The sequence below is a fragment of the Pituophis catenifer genome, unplaced genomic scaffold (genome assembly GCF_029215685.1).
Source record: "Pituophis catenifer annectens isolate HBS135680 unplaced genomic scaffold, rPitCat1.0.hap2 SCAF_4, whole genome shotgun sequence".
In the NCBI taxonomy this organism is placed as follows: Eukaryota; Metazoa; Chordata; class Lepidosauria; order Squamata; family Colubridae; genus Pituophis; species Pituophis catenifer.
Genome location: NW_027256884.1, coordinates 14710969 through 14730344, shown reverse-complemented (window position 1 = coordinate 14730344; position 19376 = coordinate 14710969). Strand labels below are relative to the sequence as shown.

General features: G+C 42.3%; 2 protein-coding genes across 2 annotated transcripts in view; both read left to right on the top strand.

Moving 5' to 3' along the window:
• The window catches only part of MYCBP2 (MYC binding protein 2), a 141969-nt gene extending 137589 nt beyond the window's left edge, over positions 1 to 4380 (top strand). The window contains 5 exon segments of the mRNA XM_070944184.1: positions 173 to 280; positions 801 to 1010; positions 1980 to 2087; positions 2286 to 2451; positions 3671 to 4380. Coding sequence (XP_070800285.1) covers positions 173 to 280; positions 801 to 1010; positions 1980 to 2087; positions 2286 to 2451; positions 3671 to 3786 — 708 coding nt within the window. The 3' untranslated portion in view covers positions 3787 to 4380.
• Positions 4381 to 4470: 90 nt separating this feature from the next.
• On the top strand, positions 4471 to 18326 carry FBXL3 (F-box and leucine rich repeat protein 3). Its single transcript, XM_070942837.1, has 4 exons — positions 4471 to 5050; positions 12677 to 12799; positions 15328 to 15499; positions 16670 to 18326. The coding sequence occupies exons 1-4, from the start codon at positions 4664 to 4666 to the stop codon at positions 17311 to 17313; spliced, it is 1326 nt and encodes a 441-aa protein (XP_070798938.1). The 5' UTR covers positions 4471 to 4663; the 3' UTR covers positions 17314 to 18326.
• Positions 18327 to 19376: the final 1050 nt, after the last annotated feature.

The window sequence follows — 19376 nt, the reverse complement described above, 5'->3', positions numbered from 1 at the left end:
GATGTAATGTGGAAATCAGACCCCTTTGATATTTCAACAAATCATAGCTGTTAAAGAGACCAGACAGTTGTGAAAAACCTTGCAGTTAGGAAAAGTTAAGGGAATGTTGAGCTTTGGTGGATCTATCAAGAAATATCAGTACAAATTTATTCATTCTTCTTACTTTCTGCAGCTGGACTGTAGCCATATATTCCACCTGCAATGCTGCTGCCGGGTTCTAGAAAACCGATGGCTTGGCCCCCGCATTACTTTTGGGTTCATGTCCTGCCCCATTTGCAAGGTAAGTTACAGAGCCAAGAGTTTCTTTTATGCATCCCATAACTTACATTAAAGGAATCACTTCTGTCATCATTGATTATCGATTGATAATGAATTAGAAGTCTGAGTTTTGGAAGAGGAAAATTGCATGTTTTCCATTGGTTTTCAATAGTGATCAATTACCTCCAAATGTTTTCCTTATGTTTAACTAAAATATTTACTTTACTTGTATTCCATATTTTGGATGTTTGGCAACTGGCTCATATTTATGATTAGTTGCACGTCCCATAGTCACGTGACTGCAATTTGTGACATTTTTTGCCAGCTTCTAGGGGGAGAATGCCCATTAGGGAGTTTGCACCAAAGACCATGTGGTTTGCTTAACAATGGTCATAATTGGGTCCTATTACATGAGTGCCACAATTGATGACAACCAAAATTCCGGCCCTAATTGCTTTGGCCTGTGTTATCTTTCCTTTTTTTTTTTTTGCTCAGTAAACTGTGATTTGTGGCTTACTGCTTCTTTCTTTTTAACCCAACAGAACAAAATAAACCATGCGGTATTAAAGGACTTACTTGATCCAATCAAGGAACTTTATGAGGATGTGAAGAGGAAAGCCCTAATGAGGCTGGAATATGAAGGGCTGCACAAGAGTGAAGCCATCACGACACCCGGAGTTCGATTTTATAATGACCCTGCTGGCTTTGCCATGAACAGATACGCATATTATGTTTGCTACAAATGCAAGAAGGTATGATCCTGGTTCAGATGGTGGACATGTGTGTTTCAGCATGATTGATAAATAGAAACATGCCATTTCATGACTATTTACTGAGCCATATATTTTTAGATGATAACACTATGATGGCTCTCTATCCAAGCAAATTATTCTTGACCATAGTATATTTTTAAAAAATCACAATTGTGTTATTGTATTTTTATACCAAATGTATTTTTTCAATCCAGCTATCTCACAAAAATTGAAGGAGAGTTGAACTATTAGTGTTTTAGTAGTGACATTCAACTTTGCACCAAAGTGGGGTGACTTATTTCTCAACTTTCAGTTTACAAACTCTTGTTTTCAAGAACTTATTTTTTCTTTCCTTTTTCTTTTCTAAATTTTCTTGCATTGTGTTACAAATGGCCTTTCTTAACCTCTTCCTTTATTCAATATCTTTTCAGTTCCTAAGGCCTTTTGCTTTGCTTTTCTCCAGATGTTTTCAGCAGCCCTAGTAGCTTAGCCCACCCAAGGCCCTCTTTTAGCAGACTTTAAGGTGGTTCATCCAGTTACTCCCAGAAGCTTTGCTGCCACAGAATCACACATACTTGGAGGACATTTTTTCAAATGGATACATCCTAATGCCCTTTCTATTATTTGATTCACATTTCACATGTAATAGGTATAACTTTCCATTACTACCAATGTTGAAAGTATTTGCTTCAAAAGCATGACATCTTTATAGTTCATTACTGGCCCAATTTCATAAGAGATCCTTAAAAACAGAGTTTTGAAACAAAAAAATGTTTTCGTATCAGATCCTAATGAAAGCCCTTCATTCATACTGCCCTTGCTTTGTTTTTCTTCCCTAAAGCGGAGAAAAGCTAGAAACACAAAACGATGTAATTAAGACATCACAGGAGGCCTGTTACTGTTTCACTGATGTTTCTGGAAGTTGGTGTGATGGCACTCAGCATTTCTTCTTGGTTTTTCTTCCTCCAGGCTTACTTTGGTGGAGAAGCCCGTTGTGATGCTGAAGCTGGACAAGGAGATGATTACGACCCCCGGGAACTCATTTGCGGCGCCTGTTCTGATGTATCAAGAGCTCAGGTAGTGAAGCATTTTCCTTCTGCCATTTTGGGGACTTGTCCAATAGGTCAGGGGTCTCCCAACTTTGGCAACTTGTGGACTTCAACTCCCAGAATTCCCCAGCCAGCATTGCATGCATCTTCATAGATCTTAAATCAGTGTCACTGTTCATTCTCTCCAGCTTAAGCTGTGCTTTTTTTTTTCCTCCCCCCCCCCAAGATGTGTCCCAAACATGGTACAGATTTTCTAGAGTACAAATGTCGCTACTGTTGTTCGGTGGCTGTTTTCTTTTGCTTCGGGACCACCCATTTTTGCAACGCTTGTCACGATGATTTCCAGAGAATGACAAGTATTCCAAAAGAGGAGCTTCCTCATTGCCCTGCAGGTAATGTTTTAAAGTGCCATTGAATTATATTTCTGGGTAGTTGGTAAATTGTCTTTGATCATTTTCAGTTACAGTGGTGGTCTTCCAGATGAAGATTTAGAAGCTTCAAAAGGAACTTAATGTTGCCCAAGAATTTCATGATAGATCAGTTAGGACATGTGAAAGTTCATTCATTGTGAGAAGAAAAAATATTAATAGGCTTATGAAACAAAGTCAATTGCAGTTGTCTAGTTGTTCCATGGCATTAGAGGGCCCGTTTTGTAGTCTGTGTGGTATATGTACACCAGGCCATGCAGAATTTGGGAGAAATGTGATTAAATCCCAGCAAACATATATATAGTTAGTGTTCTGTCCCCGTCTCACACACGCACACAAACAGTCAGCCAGGAGTTAAATAAAACTTGCAGACAATAAATTCCTTCGATAACAGGATTGGCAGCAACCCAGTAGCTGCTTGCCAAGAACATTACTCACAGAGAATCAAAACAAATACACAGAATTGTCAAGTCCAGTCCGTATTAAATCCAAGGCAGGCAGATAACGTAGTTTCAGAGATACAATGCAACTCGCTAGTTGTTTAGTTTTGTCCGTCACAGAGCCTGAATGGCCACCACACCCTCTTTTATCCCCTGTGGGGTGTGGTCCAGTGACTCAGCTTAATCTCTGGCACGCCTCCTTTTCTGCTGCGTGCGCTTGTCTCTCCGACGCTGGCATGGATCCAGCCAAGACTTATCTTCGTCACTGTCCGACTGCGACTGCTCGGCGATACCTGGCTCCTGGCCAATCTCTTCTCCTTCGGGAGACACCTGAGGCATTGCCAGAGAGGAGAGTCCTGGAGAGGGAGGCCTTGCCAACTCCTCCCCTTCACTTTCGGAGCCTTCTCCCTCCAATAAGACGGGCTCGGGGGTCAGAGTCACAACAGGTCCACATACGACCACAAATTCTGTTGCAAAGTGAGACATTTGTTGAGTTATGCCCCATTTTATAACCTTTCTTGTCACAGTTAAGTGAATCACTGTCCAGTTGTTTAGTAACAAGGTTGTTAACTGAATCTGGCTTCCCCATTAACTTTGCTTAACAGAAGGTTGCAAAAAATGATCCCAGGACACGGCAACCGTGATAAATATGAGTCAGTTGCCAAGCAAATGAATTTCGATCATGTGACCATGTGATCGGCGGGAACCCGGGACTTAACGGCCGGCCTTGGCTTCTCTTGCAGGTCCCAAGAGCAAGCAGCTGGAAGGGGCCGAGTGTCCGCTCCACGTCGTCCACCCTCCGACGGGCGAGGAATTCGCGCTGGGCTGCGGCGTCTGCAGAAACGCGCACACTTTCTAGCCGCCACTGAGCCGAAACGTCGAAACCCAGGCCGGGGACCATTTGGCCAGCACGGCGCCGGGGCCGAGCCCGCCTCAGGCGCTTTGCATGTGGCCTCGCTGCGCATCCGCCCCACCCCCACCCCCCTCGAGCCTCGACGAGCAGGGACTCCGGAGGCTGCTGACTTCGCCTCTTCTTCTTCATCCTCCTCCTCCTCCTCTTCTTCTTCCTCCTCCTGAATGACGGACTGTGGCTGCCGCGGGCAGGGCAGGGCGGGAGGCCGATCAAACAGCGGCGGGGCGTCCTCAATGTAACCAGTCTTGAAGGCGTTGTATAGATTTATATATATATATATATATTATCTATATATATATATATATAGACGTGTCTATGTCTGTCCCGCCTCAAAAGTCCTGGATTGTATAACGGCGGCTTCCTTCCTCCCAATTTTTGTGTGTGTGTGTGTGGGGGGGGCTCCGGGGGCGCCGTCTGGCCGAAGTGCACTTCCGTAAAGGCGCCTCCCCCCCGCCCAGCAAGCGCCGCCGAAGGGAATGTAGCCTCAATAAAGCCACGCGGGGCCTTTTCCTACCGGAGACTCCTGAGGAGAAATTTTTGTCGGGCTGGGTGAGGGGGTGACGGGATATGGAGAAGAGAAAAAAAAAATGAGGGATGGAAGGGGCTGCGCATGCGCCGCCTCCCGCCATCTTGACCGGGCGCGAAGTAAACAAGGCGGTGAAACGCCGTCGAGAGGCGTTTGGGAGGGAGACGCTCGCGGCGGCCTGATTGAGAGAAACGCGGGCCTCCATCCCCCACTCCATGGGACGCGGGAAGAGGAGGAGGCAGCTGAGGCCGCGACGTCCGGGCCCGGGTTAAGGCTGTCGCTTGGGGGGGCGTTGCCATGGCGACTAGGCAAAGGGGCTGCGGCGCTCGAGGCCTTTCCACGGGTCGCCGTCGCCGACGCTACCCGGGCAGCATGAAGCGGGAGGCGGTAGCAGAGCAAACGGGCGAACCCGAAGACGAAAGCGAACGACGGGATCTTCCCGGCCCGGATTGGGCTTCCCTGCTGCCGGAGGTGCTGCTTCGCGTCTTCCAGCACCTGCCGTTGCTGGACCGCGCGCGGGCCTCGCAGGTCTGCCGGGGCTGGCAACGGGTTTTCCACCTGCCGGAGCTGTGGCGCCGCTTCGAGTTCGAGCTGGGCCAACCCGGAGCCAGAGCCACCCACCCGGAGCTCATCAAGCAGATCCTCAAGCGACACGCCGGGCACCTGCAGTACGTCAGCTTCAAGGTGAGCGACAGCCAGGTTGGCCGGGCTTCTTCTTCCTGACCCGGCGGGCCCAGGGATTCAGGTGGCCTGAATGTCTAGTCTATAGAAAAGAAGACGTGATAGCTGTATTCCCAATATTTGAGGGGCTGCCACAAAGAAGAGAAATGGAATTATAGGGCTGGAAGGAACCTCAGAGGTCTTCTAGTCCAACCCCTTGCTCAAGGCAGGAGACCTTATGCCATCCCAGACAAACAGTTGTCTAATCTCTTATTAAAAACTTCCGGTGTTGGATGTTCCACTAATGAATTGTTCTCCCTGTTAGGAAATTCCATCTAATTTCTAGATACTCGATGTTACTGCCTTAAAACCAGCAAAGTATTAAGAAAGAATCCTACGGAGGGGGGAATCAGCCTATATTCCAAAACACCTGAAGGTAAGACAAGAAACAGTGGATGAAAACTAACCAAGGAGAGAAGCAACCTAGAACTAAGGAGAAATGTCCTAATAATGAGGACAATTAACCTGCGGAACTACTTGCCTCCAGAAGTTGTGGGTGCTTCATCACTGGAGGTTTTTAAGAAGAGGCTGGGGCAGCCACCTTGTCTCAAATGGTACAGGTTCTCCTGCTCGAGCAGGGGGGGTTGGACTAGAAGACCTCCGAGGTCCCTTCCAGCTCTTGTTATTCTGATGTGTCCTGCTGTAATCAGTAGGGATGATGTCCTCTGAAAGCCTATCGTTTCTGCGCTCCCCTCTCTGACCAATTCAGAGCGGTTTCCACATTTCCCCACTGTGCTCTGTGGATGAATTGTTTTCCTCTCTGAATCTGAGAGCTGCCCTGGTTGAACTGCCGTGCCATTGTATTGAACAATACACATCTTCCAAATCCAGTTCAGTCAGAATCTGGGTTGATTTTCAGAGATCGGTGTCCGATGGATACAGAGCCTGAGTTCTGATAGCAGAGGGCAGAAAATGTCAGCTGATGGAAAAGGAGATTTTACTCACTGGAGGCAATATATAGTTCCTGCTGAACAGGAGTCCCTGAAGGAAGGAGGGTGCTTCTCAGCTGTAGTCAGCATGTCTTTGCCGCATTGAAAATGGGGTAGCACCCCGAGGTTTTTGTCCTAGATACTAGCCACGCACACAGCCCTCCCTTTCTCAGTTGGAGTTGGGAACCTGGCTAGCTTTTCCCCAACTCCCTTCAGCAGGTGACAGAGGACACAGGTAGAGAGAGAGGGTTGAAGGAGAATTGCAGGAGCTGGACCAAGGTGGTTAGAAGGCAGGTGAAAGAAATAGCAGAATGGGAAGAAGTGGAAGGAATTACTGGTGGACAAAGAGCGGATGAATTCAACCTTGGTGGAGTAAATATAAAAACTTGATCACAGACCTGGAGAAGAGACAGCCCCTCACTAGGTATTTATCTTCAGATAAAAACAGGAGATAGCTGTTTTTAGGAATGATGCTAACCACAGTACTGAAACTTTAAATTCTTGGGCAATTGAAGACCGACTGAAATAAACATGGATTGATAGCAGGTGAAATTGGTGCTCCTGAAGTGTTTTGAAAAATACAAATAGTGACCAGGAGTAAGAATGGTAGTTTCTGAGGAGGAATTGACAGATTGAACAAAATCTGCAAAATAAGATGCAGGCAAAAGGGGATAGAGGGAACTTCCAAGCAACAGAGCAGTGAGAGGCAAAACATGGGGAGAGTGTTCTACAGAGTGTAGTTGCTGAGAAAAGAATCAGTCAGTGGGACCGTGCAACCAGGTTAACCAGGGTTAAAAGGCTTTGCCTGATTAGCCACTCATTCCCATGAAGCTGAATAGTCCATGGTGATGCAGACATCTGTCAATAAGATTATTATTAGCACAATCTTAATAAGATTCATGAAAGGCTTAATGACAAGCTTGTTAGCTAAAAGCAGAAGTTCACCTGAGATTTAGCAAAATTCAAACCTGGACTTGCAATATTCTGATTTTCAGGAAAATAGATTTGAAAATCTGACAAACTTTCGATTCTAGCTTCTGCCAATCAGGAAGGATAGTTATATTGCACTTGGATGGCATAGAATAATATCAGGCCTCCAACTCAGATAAATAAAGAACCTCCTGGTAAGGAGAAAATACCTTTGCTAAACCTTTCCACAGCAGAGTATGCCATGCCAACAATATCTTTTCCTAAAAAACCTGGTCTAATCAGCCACTTTTGTTGAGGAAGCCACTCTCTTCCTTTGGTGGTTAAGGGAGCAGACACAGAAAAATGGCAGCAAGCAAGAGAGGGCCAGGGCCATTTTTGTGGTTAACGCAAAAATAGCTGACACCAATTGAATGTTTTATTAGTCCCACCCACACACTGATCATGTGTGATTTACCTTGGGAGTCCTTACACAAACTTTGTGTTAAGGGATGTGAAGTGTTGTGCTTGACTAATAATAGCTGTTACAAATCTTTTGACACATGATGGATTATCATTGAACTCAGTGAATTGTGTACATGTCCATTGTTTTATTTGAGTTTATTTAAGTTGCATTTGTATTGATTTTTTTAATGGATAATATGCTAAAATCTGAAAAATGCCTTATTTTCTGGGATATTTTGACCCTGACATGAAAACATTTTAAATCCAAAAGCTGGAACTTAGAAAAATAAAATGTTCAATGCTGTGATGCTGTTGTGCTGCTCCATGGTTTGGGCACATCTGGAATAGTGTCCCAGTAGCATTCACCTTGGGGTAGCCTAGGGCTCAACATATGCTCTCTCATGGGACATTTGGAACAGCTTGCTGAGAAGGGAGCAGAACCACCTCTAAATATATTGGACCTTCCCTCATGGAATTAGAATTAGACTAGCTGATTGTGAAATTAATCAACTGATGAATTCAGGAGTTCAACCATTTAGTCTGAGATGGAGAGGGATGCTTTGAAATTCTGAGGTTTCAACTTGATCCCTCAGTTTTATGGAGAAACACTGAAGCCTACTTGGTCATGTTTTGAGACACCAAGAAGGGGGGGGAGTTTTTGATTGGCTAAGAATGCCCAGCTCCAACTTTAACATTTCCCAGCAGTTCCAAGGAAGACGCTTGAAATCATGCTGGCAAAATATTTTATCTTTGCGGGTTGATTTCAGCAGGATGATCTGTGGGCTACATGTAGAAAGAAAATTCCTCAGCCCTGGTTTGTGAGTTGATGCACATGTTTATAATCCAATAAAGATTCATGTAAGAAAGAATACAGAAGGGAAGGGTAGGAAAGGATATGGCAGGAAAGGATAGATTAAGGAAGGATGGGATGGATAGGAAAGAAATAGAATAAGGGAATGGAATGGAATAATATTTTGTTTGGTTGCAAGTTATTTTTAAGTTCTAATTGTATCTTAGGCATCTGTATTTGGGTGTTCGGTGGGGTATGTTAACTACTTTATTTAAAACAAAATGATTACTCAAACTTTTAATTTTTTTATAATCTTTAATTATATGTTGTGAGTCATAATTTCAAAAAAGGAACTGATAGGAGACAGCACAACAGGTAGTTATTAAATTATTTTTACATTTATGCTGAACCTGAGGAGGGATGTTGGATATTTGCTCAATGGATATTTCTTCTGGATGTTTTCCAGGACAATAGAGAATCCTGGAGACATGTTTTTACCCCATCTAATTCCAATTTCTTCCAGTTTCTATCATGGTAAAGGCTTAAGGAGCTAAAACAACTATAGAGCTGCTCATAAGTCTAATTTAAAAAAAATGAAAACAGGACAAAGGGCCTCAGAACCTGAAACAAAAATGCCATTCCCCTCTCTCCCAAAAAATATATTTTCCAGAGGATGGATGCTTCCTTCTAGTCAAACAGGAAGATGTCTTCTGGTGTTTCTTTTCTGGTTGGGGCAGTATAGTTGGTTGTACCAAATTCAGTAATTACATGAGGTCATTCCAGTTGAAATACATGTATGCCAGATGGCATGTGGAGAAACCACCAGCTGTGAAATTTCTGAGAAAAGCCTCAGCAAACACCTAAGAATCCATCTTCTAAAACCTTTTAATAGCAGAAGGTTTTTGCAAGACGGGCAGTAGTCAGAAGATTGATGTAATAAGCCAGACAGCTGTTAAAGTTCATAAAACAGAAAGTAGCAGGCTCTCAGCCATCATACTAAAGTAGAATTAGACACCTTGGGCCCTAAGGAGGTTGGGTGAAAAGTGACAAAAATTCTAAATAGAAATGTGAAGCGGCCTATGGATAGCCAATCTGTGCCATGAGTTTTTCAGGAAGGTTTCAGACAGAAAAAGGAAGGAATGATTTGTATTCCACATGAAAAGGTGAGTTTAGTTTGTGAATGAGATCTAATAAAAGACCACAGTCAGCTTGTTAGGTAGTTTCCACCTGAGAAGAAAGGGGTTGATGCCACCAAAAAAAAAAAAAAAACCAACCCTTCCTGGTAATAATGTTGAGGAGATTAAATATGAAGATTTTGATGGAGGCATCTCAGGTTTTTGAGACCATTTGTAGACTCCAGATAAGGAACCAGTGAATAGCAGCATTATTTGACAGGATTCCCCCTCAGACACATATATGGAGATGAAATATACTTTTTCCCATTCTAATCAGATCTGAGAATATGGCTTCAAGACATGTTAGGCCTCTAACCCATCCTCATATCGTTATGCTTTATTGTTTCATCAGCTTGATATGTAGATTACTTCCCAGACAAAGGATTGTTGAAATGGCAATCTTGATACTCTAGTGATATGTAAATCTCCTGTTTGGAAGCTAGATGGATCCAAGCGTGGGATTGAAAGTGTAAGAACAGATTTGGAATGATTGATAGGAAGATTGCTTTTTGAATAACTGGAATTTCCAGATCTAGTAAGAAATCAAGATCTGGTTGCATTTTGAATTAACTCCTGGAATGTTCTGATGCCCTGATATATGGGTAAATTTCCAGCTAAAGAAGGGAAGCTCCCAAATGCCCTATTAGAGTTTTCAAACCTATCAAATTGCAAGTTGCTCTTATGAGCCTTTTCTTCCTGTAGGCCACACAACTTGGACAGGATGAGATTCCAGAAGGCAAGAGCTGCTGAGATGGTTGTATCTGCTTTCCCACCTGCTTTGATTTTGGTGTAGACAATCCTGCAGTTGTTTTATGTTTTAAATAATGTCCTTCTGATATGAAAGAAGAGCTACGGGGATGAATGTGTAAACTTGGTGAAGGTTAATGCCCATTGAGGCGAGCACCCAACAGGAAGGAAGGGAACATATTTTCTTCCTAGGCAGTTGCTTGCTGAGTGAAACTGCTGGTGCCTCAGTCTGATGGATAACAATCGATCAGGCTTAGACAGTGCTCACATGCAAAACACACTTAACCTTTAAAATGTCTGAAGTTTCTGAGTGAGGGAAAACCCTGAAACCCCAAGGATCTTGCAGATCCCCCCCCCCAAAAAAAAGCAGTACAGAAGTTCAATCCTTCTCTGCATGAAGGCATAGAAGAGAGTCAGGGAGAAGTCTGTAGAGATTCTCAGTCATCCAGGTCATCTTTCTATTCCCCACTATCCTGTCAGAGCTGAAAGAAGCTTCTTGGAGGGGAAGCAAAATGTCTTCAAAGAAAAAACAAGAAAATCCAGTTGCCTCCTGAAAAAGCATCTTTGGGACAGTCAGGGAGAAAATAAGATAAAGTGAGTAGTCCTAGGTGCTCTCTGTCATCAGTGTTACCTAGTTTGGGTAATGAAATGTCTGCAAGAAAACAAGCAAGCTCAGGGAGTACAAGGACCCCTCATTTTAATCCTGAGCTACAAATATTTCCCTTTATTAAAAAGATAAAAGTGCTGGTATGTGTGTTTTCTACTTCCCTCGCAATAGAGACATTTCCCGTTTGTGTCAAATGAATGCTTATCGGTTTATCTATTTTTTTTGTTCTTCGACAAGTGTGCCCGTTTTTGGAGAACATAACTGTCTTTCACATTGAAGTTCAAATCAGGATTGCCAACAGGGAATTAAAGTTGTTCACTGTTTGAGCTTTGAGAAACCCCCCCCACACACACACACACACAAATCATAGCTTGCCAATCAGAGGTGGTATTCAGCAGGTTCTGACCAGTTCTGGAGAACCGGTAGCAGAAATTTTGAGTAGTTCAGAGAACCGGTAAATACCACTTCTGCCCCCTGCCCCCATCTATTCTCTGCCTCCCGAATCCCATCTGATTGGTAGGAAATGGGGGTTTTACAGTATCCTTTCCCTGGAGTGAGAAGGGAATGGAGATTTTACAGTATCCTTCCCCTGCCATGCCCACCAAGCCATGCTACACCCACGAAGCCACGCCCACAGAACCAGCAGTAAAAAAATTTTGATTCCCACCACTGTCGCCAATGTAACACTGAATAACCGAAGAAGGCAAGTGAAAGGAAAGATGAGAGGCACAATCTTGATTAATGATTTATGATGGCGTATAAACCAAGTTCCTGTTTTGTTTCCCATAGAGCTGGTTGTTGTCCTGTACAACAAGTAACATTTTGACCTGAAAGCATTGATAGCCAGCTCCACGTTTAGTTCTTGAGAGCTCAATATGTGAGTTCTATTATTAATGCGTTCTTCTGAATTATTCACCATGCACATGGATACACACGTAACACCACAACAATTCAGAGAGGACTTGGCATACTTAGGAACAGAGATGGTTGAATAACAAACCAAAATACAGCATAATAGAGAATGTCTGCTTCAAGTGATTACTGCCTGGAAGGATGGCTGAAAGGATGGCACTTTTTTGTTTGTTTGCTTGTTATAAAGAGGAAGACACTCTGTGGCATTTTGTTGCAGATTCTGCTCCTGGTGATAAGTAATGCAACATCCTTTGTCCGAATGTTTCACATTTAGTATGACCAGAGGTGGGCAGCACATGAATTAACAACCAGTTTGCCACAGCACTGAAAATGTGAACGCATACGTAAATGAAGTGAAGCGAGCATGCGCGTGGCCTTCTGCGCTTGCATGCATGCGCACGACTTAAAAAATGTGGCGCATGGCTTAAAAAACAACTACCGGTTCGTTTGAACCAGTCCGAACTGGCAGCAGCCCATCACTGAGTATAACCTAAAATAGGGTTTTTCTCATCCAGTGTCTCATAGCAGGAACAACATCAGCATTATACTTTTTAGTATATTTTTGGAATTGAAATACTTTTCAGTCAACAGCAAAGTACAAGTAAGCCTCGACTTACAACGGTTCATTTAGTGACCATTCAAAGTTACAACTGTACTGAAAAAAGGGACTTATGACCGTTTTTCACACATGACCATTGCGGCATCCCTGTGATCACATGATCAAAATTTAGTTGTTTGGAAACTGACTTGTATGCATGACTGTTGCAGTGTCCCGGGGTCACGTGATCCCTTTTTGTGACCTTCCCACAAGCAAAGTCAGTGGGGGAGCCAGGTTCACTTAACAATTGTGTCACTAACCTAACAACTGCGGTGATTTGAATTAACAGCCGTGGCAAGAAAGGATGTAAAATGGGGCAAAATTCATTTAACAAATGTCTCTTTTAGCAACCAAAATGTTGGGCTCAATTGTGGTCGTAAGTCGAGGATTGCCTGTATATAGTGTTTGAAGGGACTGTTTACCCACTGACTCCTGTTGGTTTTTTTTTTTTTTTCCTTCAGGTGGATAGCAGCAAGGAATCGGCTGAGGCTGCCTGTGATATTTTATCCCAGCTTGTCAATTGTTCTTTAAAGACCCTCGGACTGATTTCCACTGCTCGACCGAGTTTCATGGATTTACCAAAGGTACTGAGCAGATTTTTAATCCGGGGTGGTTGGTTACCAGCATATCTGGAACAACAAATTGTGGGCCATGTTGTTGGGATCAAGCTTTCTCTTCCAGGCACGCAGAGAAGGAGGGAAAGCCACGTTAGTCCACACTGGCAAAAAAATATATATATCAGAAGATGTCTGGTAGTCCCTTTTCCAACTAACACACATCCTTCACTTTGTATCAAAAGTCAGTGCTATCAGTTCCAACAGAAGCTCTACTCCGCCATTGCTAGTGAAATGTAAAGAGAAACCATTCAGATCTTGCCGGAACAAAACTTGAGAATGCAACAAATCTATTCATCTTGAAGATTGGATTTATAACCTGCCCTTTAAAAAAAAGAGGACCCTCAAGGCAGTTTATAATAATAATAATAAAAAAAGACAAGAATGTAGAAGTCACAAAATGAATACAATTCAAATTGAAACCCCCCATAAAACCACTTGTTAATGAACCGTCAAGGCCTGTGAAAGGATGTTGAGTTTTTAACTACCGTATTTTTCAGAATATAAGACGCACCTTTTTCCCCACTAAAAGGGGGTGAAAATTTAGATGCGTCTTATACACTGAATGTATCCCCGCCCACCTACTGGCCCCCATTTTTTGGCCTCTGCCTCCTAGCAATTTACCTCCTTGCAGCAAGCAGCAAGAAGAAACAGCCCATTTCAGCTTCAGGACAGCCTAATTAGCACAAGTTGATTGTCCCTTGGAGCGGCCTCCCAACTCTCAGCTGTTTTGCGCAGGCCTCTGCTGCTTACTACAAGGAGGTAAATTGCTGGGAGCAGATTTCTTTTTTTCTTGTGCTAATCAAGCTATGCTGAAAACGAAAATGAAAGTAAAGCAGGCTGTTTGCTGCAACGAGGCAAAATTGCTGGGAAGCAGAGGCAGATTTCTTTTTCTTGTTTTCCTCACCAAAAAAGGTAGGTGCATCTTATAGTCCGGAGCATTTTATAATCCGAAAAATACGGTACCTTCTAAACACTGTGAGAGGAAGAGACAGACGTGTGATTTGAAATCTGGAAGCCATGCAGGAAAAGGCTGTTTTTCATTTACCTGGGAGTTGAGCTCCAAGCTGCAGAGGCATCTTCAGAAGGGTGTTTCCTGCCAAGCAGGGTTATTGTGTGGGATCATAGCGGGAGGGGCAGTCTTGCTCCGAGTCATTTAGGGCATTTAAGGTCAATACTAAAACCAAGTTGTGTTCAGCAGACATTTTTAGAACCTTCAATACAGTTAGACCTTGACTTATAACCACAATGAACCCCCAAAATTCTGTTGCTGAGTGAGACATTTGTCAAATAAGCTGACTTTGTATAAATATACAAAAGTATGAAGGCTATTGCTTAATGCATTGTAAGCCACCCTGAGTCTCCGGAGAAGGGCAGCATATAAATTAAAGCAAAATATATATATATATAGTTTTTGCCCCGTTTTATGACCTTTCTGGCCACAATTGTTGAATGAATCACTGCAGTTGTTAGGTTAATAACACAATTGTTAAGTAAATCTGGCTTCTCCATTGATTCTGCTTGTCAGCAGGTCACAAAAGGTGTTCATGTGACTCCGGGACACTGAAACCATCATAAATACATGCAGTTGCTCAGCATCTGAATTTTGATCCCGGACCATGGAAAGGTGAAAAAGTCACCTTTTTCAGTGCACGTTGTAACTTTGAATGGTCACTAAACAAACTGTTGTAAGTCAAGGACTACCTGTACAGTCAGAGAATAGCCAAGTTGCAGCATTCTTCTGATCCTTTTCAACTAAAGAGCACTGCAGTAGTCGACAGAGGCTGTAACTAAGGCCTGCAAAACTATTGCTCAGGAATGATCAAGTGGGCAATGCCATAAGTGTTGCCAGTCCTCACCACTGCTGCCACCACAATGCTGTGCCAACTGGGAATCCTTCTCCTCCTGAGGTGGTCAGCCCCATCCAGGGAAGCTTCCCCTTTGTCCCATGTCTCTCCTTCTCCACAGCACTTCTGTTTGTCTAGATTTAATTTCAATGGGTTCTCCCTCATCCATTATGAAAATAATTGGGCAGGGCTCCCTTAAAGATGGAAGGTGGGGAGTAAAGTTGTCCTCCTTTTCCCAAGCTCTGAATGGTTTCACATGGATGTCAGCCAGCAGAAGAGGCCAGCTCTGAGCTACAGCCTAAATATAGAACCGTGGTTTCATGGCACCACCTTCTGGCCACACCCTGACAGGAAAAAAAAAAAGCATATTGACTTCTGACTCCTTTTGCTGCAGTAGAATAGGATAATAACATGAAGCCTCAACTTATTTTTATATAATAGTATGTACTAGTCATTTTTATAACACCATACCAATATAATCAGCAAACCCAGAATTTTTTTTAATTCACAATATAATATATTGAGAAGCTGAAAAATATGTGGGTACTTTGAGTCTTTTGGAGTTTGCTCTCATTTTCTGTGAATAAACTTCATTTTAGAATGGGATTATTGTTCTGTTTCTTGATTTCAATGTTTTCTCGTTTTTTACAGTCACACTTCGTTTCAGCCCTAACTGTGGTATTTGTAAACTCCAAATCCCTTTCTTCACTCAAGATAGACGATACGCCAGTAGATGATCCATCTCTCAAGGTGTTGGTGGCTAACAACAGTGATACCCTAAAACTCTTAAAAATGAGCAGTTGTCCCCATGTTTCTCCAGCAGGTAAGTTTGTTTTGGGAATATTTTTTGTACGATGAATATTTTGAATTAGCATTTATACCCAGCTTATATTGCAAATTTCCAAAAATTCAGGATGATCTGCACAAGTGTATTGTTGGGAGAAAAAGGAGGAAAGAGTATTAGATGTGTTCACCACCTTGAGTTATTTTTAAAAAACTAAAGGCAGGCAATAAATACATACATGCATGCATGCATGCATACATACATACATACATACATAACCTCACCAGTAGTTATTTTGAAATGGGATGAAACAGTCAAATCTTTGTTGTGTTCTTTCTTTTTTTAATCAGTTGCCAAAATGCATCTCTTGTGTGGTTTGTTTCATCATATCTGCCAGGCCTCTCCCTGCTTTAGTCACTTCCACAACACGTGATTCCTGCCACTGGCAAAACATTTTCCTGAGTAACGTGCCGTGTTTTTAAAAAATGACCTAATAGCTTTTTGGCAAAGGAGGAATGGTTATTTTATTATTCTAGAAGTAGATGGAGGTTCTTTAATTATGGGTAGTCCTAGACTTACAACAATTGAGGCAACATTTCTGTTGCTAAGCAAGACAGTTGTTAAGTGAGTTTTGTCCCATTTTATGACCTTTCTTGCCACAGTTGTTAAGTGAATTATTGCAATTGTTAAGCTAATGCGATGGTGGTTAGGTGAATCTGGCTTCCCCAGTGACTCTGCTTGTCAGAAGATCTCAAAAGGGGATCACATGATCCAGGGATACCCCAACAAGTCATAAATACATGCCAGATGCCAAGTGACAACATTTTGATCATGTGACCACAGGGATGCTGCAACAGTCATAAGTGTAAAACATGGTGATAAGTCACTTTTTCCAGTGCCGTTACCTTTGAAAAGTCAGGTAACAAATGGTTGCAAGTCAAGGACTACCTATAATGAATGATAGGAAAGTATATTTAATTTGAAGAATTTTTTCTGTATGATTAAAATCTAGATCTATTAGCAGGTTTTATTTCCAGATTAAAATTCCAGGTGAGCTTTGTTATCACAAGTGAGGAAATGCTTTAGTCCTCAGCTTGATTCTTATTTCTAAACTATTCAAAGTTCTTAGTTTTTGCATTTAGTGTAGTGTAGGTGTTTCTATTCTATGACAGGCCGAAGGTGAATTCATATTGTGTTTTCTTTCCTTAGGAATCCTTTGTGTAGCTGACCAGTGCCATGGCTTACGAGAGCTGGCCTTGAACTACCACTTGTTAAGCGACGAGCTCCTTCTCGCTCTATCATCTGAAAAACATGTCCGATTGGAACATTTGCGCATTGATGTCGTCAGTGAGAACCCAGGACAAACGCAGTTCCACACTCTGGAGAAAAGCAGTTGGGACGCTTTCATCAGACATTCCCCTAAAGTGAATTTGGTTATGTACTTTTTCTTGTACGAAGAAGAATTTGATCCATTTTTCCGATATGAAACTCCGGTCACCCATCTTTATTTTGGGAGATCGGTCAGCAAAGAGGTCCTTGGACGAGTCGGAATGACGTGTCCGCGACTGGTTGAACTGGTGGTGTGCGCCAACGGACTACGGCCCCTGGATGAAGAGTTGATTCGGATTGCCGAGCGTTGTAAGAATCTGTCGGCCATTGGCCTCGGAGAATGTGAGGTTTCCTGCAGTGCCTTTGTTGAGTTTGTGAAAATGTGTGGCGGCCGCTTGTCTCAGCTGTCGATAATGGAAGAGGTCTTGATCCCTGACCAGAAATATAGCTTGGAACAGATTCATTGGGAAGTGTCCAAGCATCTTGGGAGAGTTTGGTTTCCAGACATGATGCCCACCTGGTAGAGCTATTGGGGGCAAGCCCATAGCTTGGGCCAGCCTGGTGGCAGCTTCATCATAATAAGCTTCTTCGTGATCTTGAGATGTTGAGACTCTAGAGTACAGAGAAGAGCAACAAAGGTAATTAGGGGACTGGAGGCTAAAACATGAAGAACAGTTGCAGGAACTGGATATGTCTAGTTTAATGAAAAGAAAGACTAGGAGAGACATGATAGCAGTGTTCCAAATATCTCCGAGGCTGCCACAAAGAAGAGGGAGTCACCCTGTTGCCCAAAGCACCTAGAGGGTAGGACAAGAAGCAATGGGTGGAAACTAATCAAGGAGAGAAGCAACCTAGAACTAAGGAGAAATTTCCTGACAGTTAGAATAATTAATCAGTGGAACAACTTGCCTCCAGAAGTTGTAAATGTTCCAATACTGGAAGTTTTTAAGAATATGTTGAATAACCATTTGTCTGAAGTGGTGTAGGGTTTCCTGCCTAAGCAGGGGGGTGGACTAGACCAAGGTCCCTTCCAACTGTTATTCTAGATTCTAAATCTTAGGATCTCTCAAGCACTATAAAAAATCAGTCTAATCCTTAGTGCTGGTTTCTAAAATCTGGGTTAAAAAAGTGACCAGGGAGGAACAAAATGTTTTCACGTGACTTTTTTTATCATTGGCTATTTTTTGTCCCAACATGACGGATGCCAATGTATGTAGACATTGACATGTGTTTACATATTAAGAGGCTGCAGTTCGAAATCTGATAAATTACAGTATTTTAGCCTGGAAATATTACTGCAATTGACTTTGTAAAGAGCATATATCACTTCAATGACGTAATCTGGGAAACTGCATTAACCCAGGTTTTATAACAATGAATTGCTTCAAGTTCAGATGTATAATTCCAAAACCCAAATCATAACTGTGGGTCGTTTGGTGTTTCTGTAATGTTATATAGACCCGTGGGACACAGTAGCTGGGGTATATTTGTGTGTGAAAAATGTAAGTATCTGCTGCTTATTAAACTTCTCCAGAAATCTAGTGGTCTGTAAATTATTAGCGGTGTATTTTCGTTTCTTTTTTTTCCTCTCTAGTTTTTTAAAATGAAAATGTAACAATTATAGGGCAATAACATCTATAATAAACATGTTTTTAAATATTGCTGAAGCCCAATAAGCGAAAATATTAATGGGAGCCATAGCCTATATTTTGGGCTTTTTAAAAAATTGCATGCTAATTGCATGCTTTTAAAAATGTGCTATACAAGTTTTCTAAGAATGAAGCCATTTGTGAAGGTCTTTTAGAGTACATCCTATGACTTCCAGAGGTTGAATGGCAACTAAAATATGAGAAGTTGCTAGTGATCAGCTTAGGCCCTCAGTGACCATAATAGCCCGTTTAAGGGAAAATGAGACCCCAGCACACACTCATAATCGTCTGATTTCAGGCACTGACTCTTCTGCCAGTCAACCTCAGGTCAATTTGGAGGTGCTGCAACAACAACCACAAAAAGAGTGGCTTTTCATGTGCAAACACATCCCTATACCTTAAAACCCATTTTAAAACATCTGACGTTAACAAACCAGCTTTTTAACTTTCACCAAAATGAATTTATTTTTTAAAAAATTGCAAGTTAATGATGTTCCTTCCCACCACACCTTTCATTTGTAGCCTGTATCTGAAAGAAATTTCATAGCAGTCACCTTCATGATGAGTGAGAGAAGCAACAGGCTGAGCAAGTAAAGGGTGTTTAGCAGGTTTTAAGCAGGTTTTTTTACCCTTCTGTATTAAGCAACTTTGTTAAAATGGTTAGGATTCAAACTGAGCAGGATGACTTGTTTCTCTGCAGCTGATGAATATTTTTGGCAGCTGTTTCTATATAGGTATTGCAAAAAAAGACCAGCTTTCCCAATTATTCATTTTGTATTTTAATCCTCTGGTAATTAAAAAAGCAACCATTCATTGTTATTCTGTGAAATGTGTAGATACTTAACTGCAAATGTCTCATTCTAACACGACTTGGTTGAATGGATTGAGCATATAACGTGTAAGCACAATTTTGTCAAGGTATGTGAATGAGGTCCATT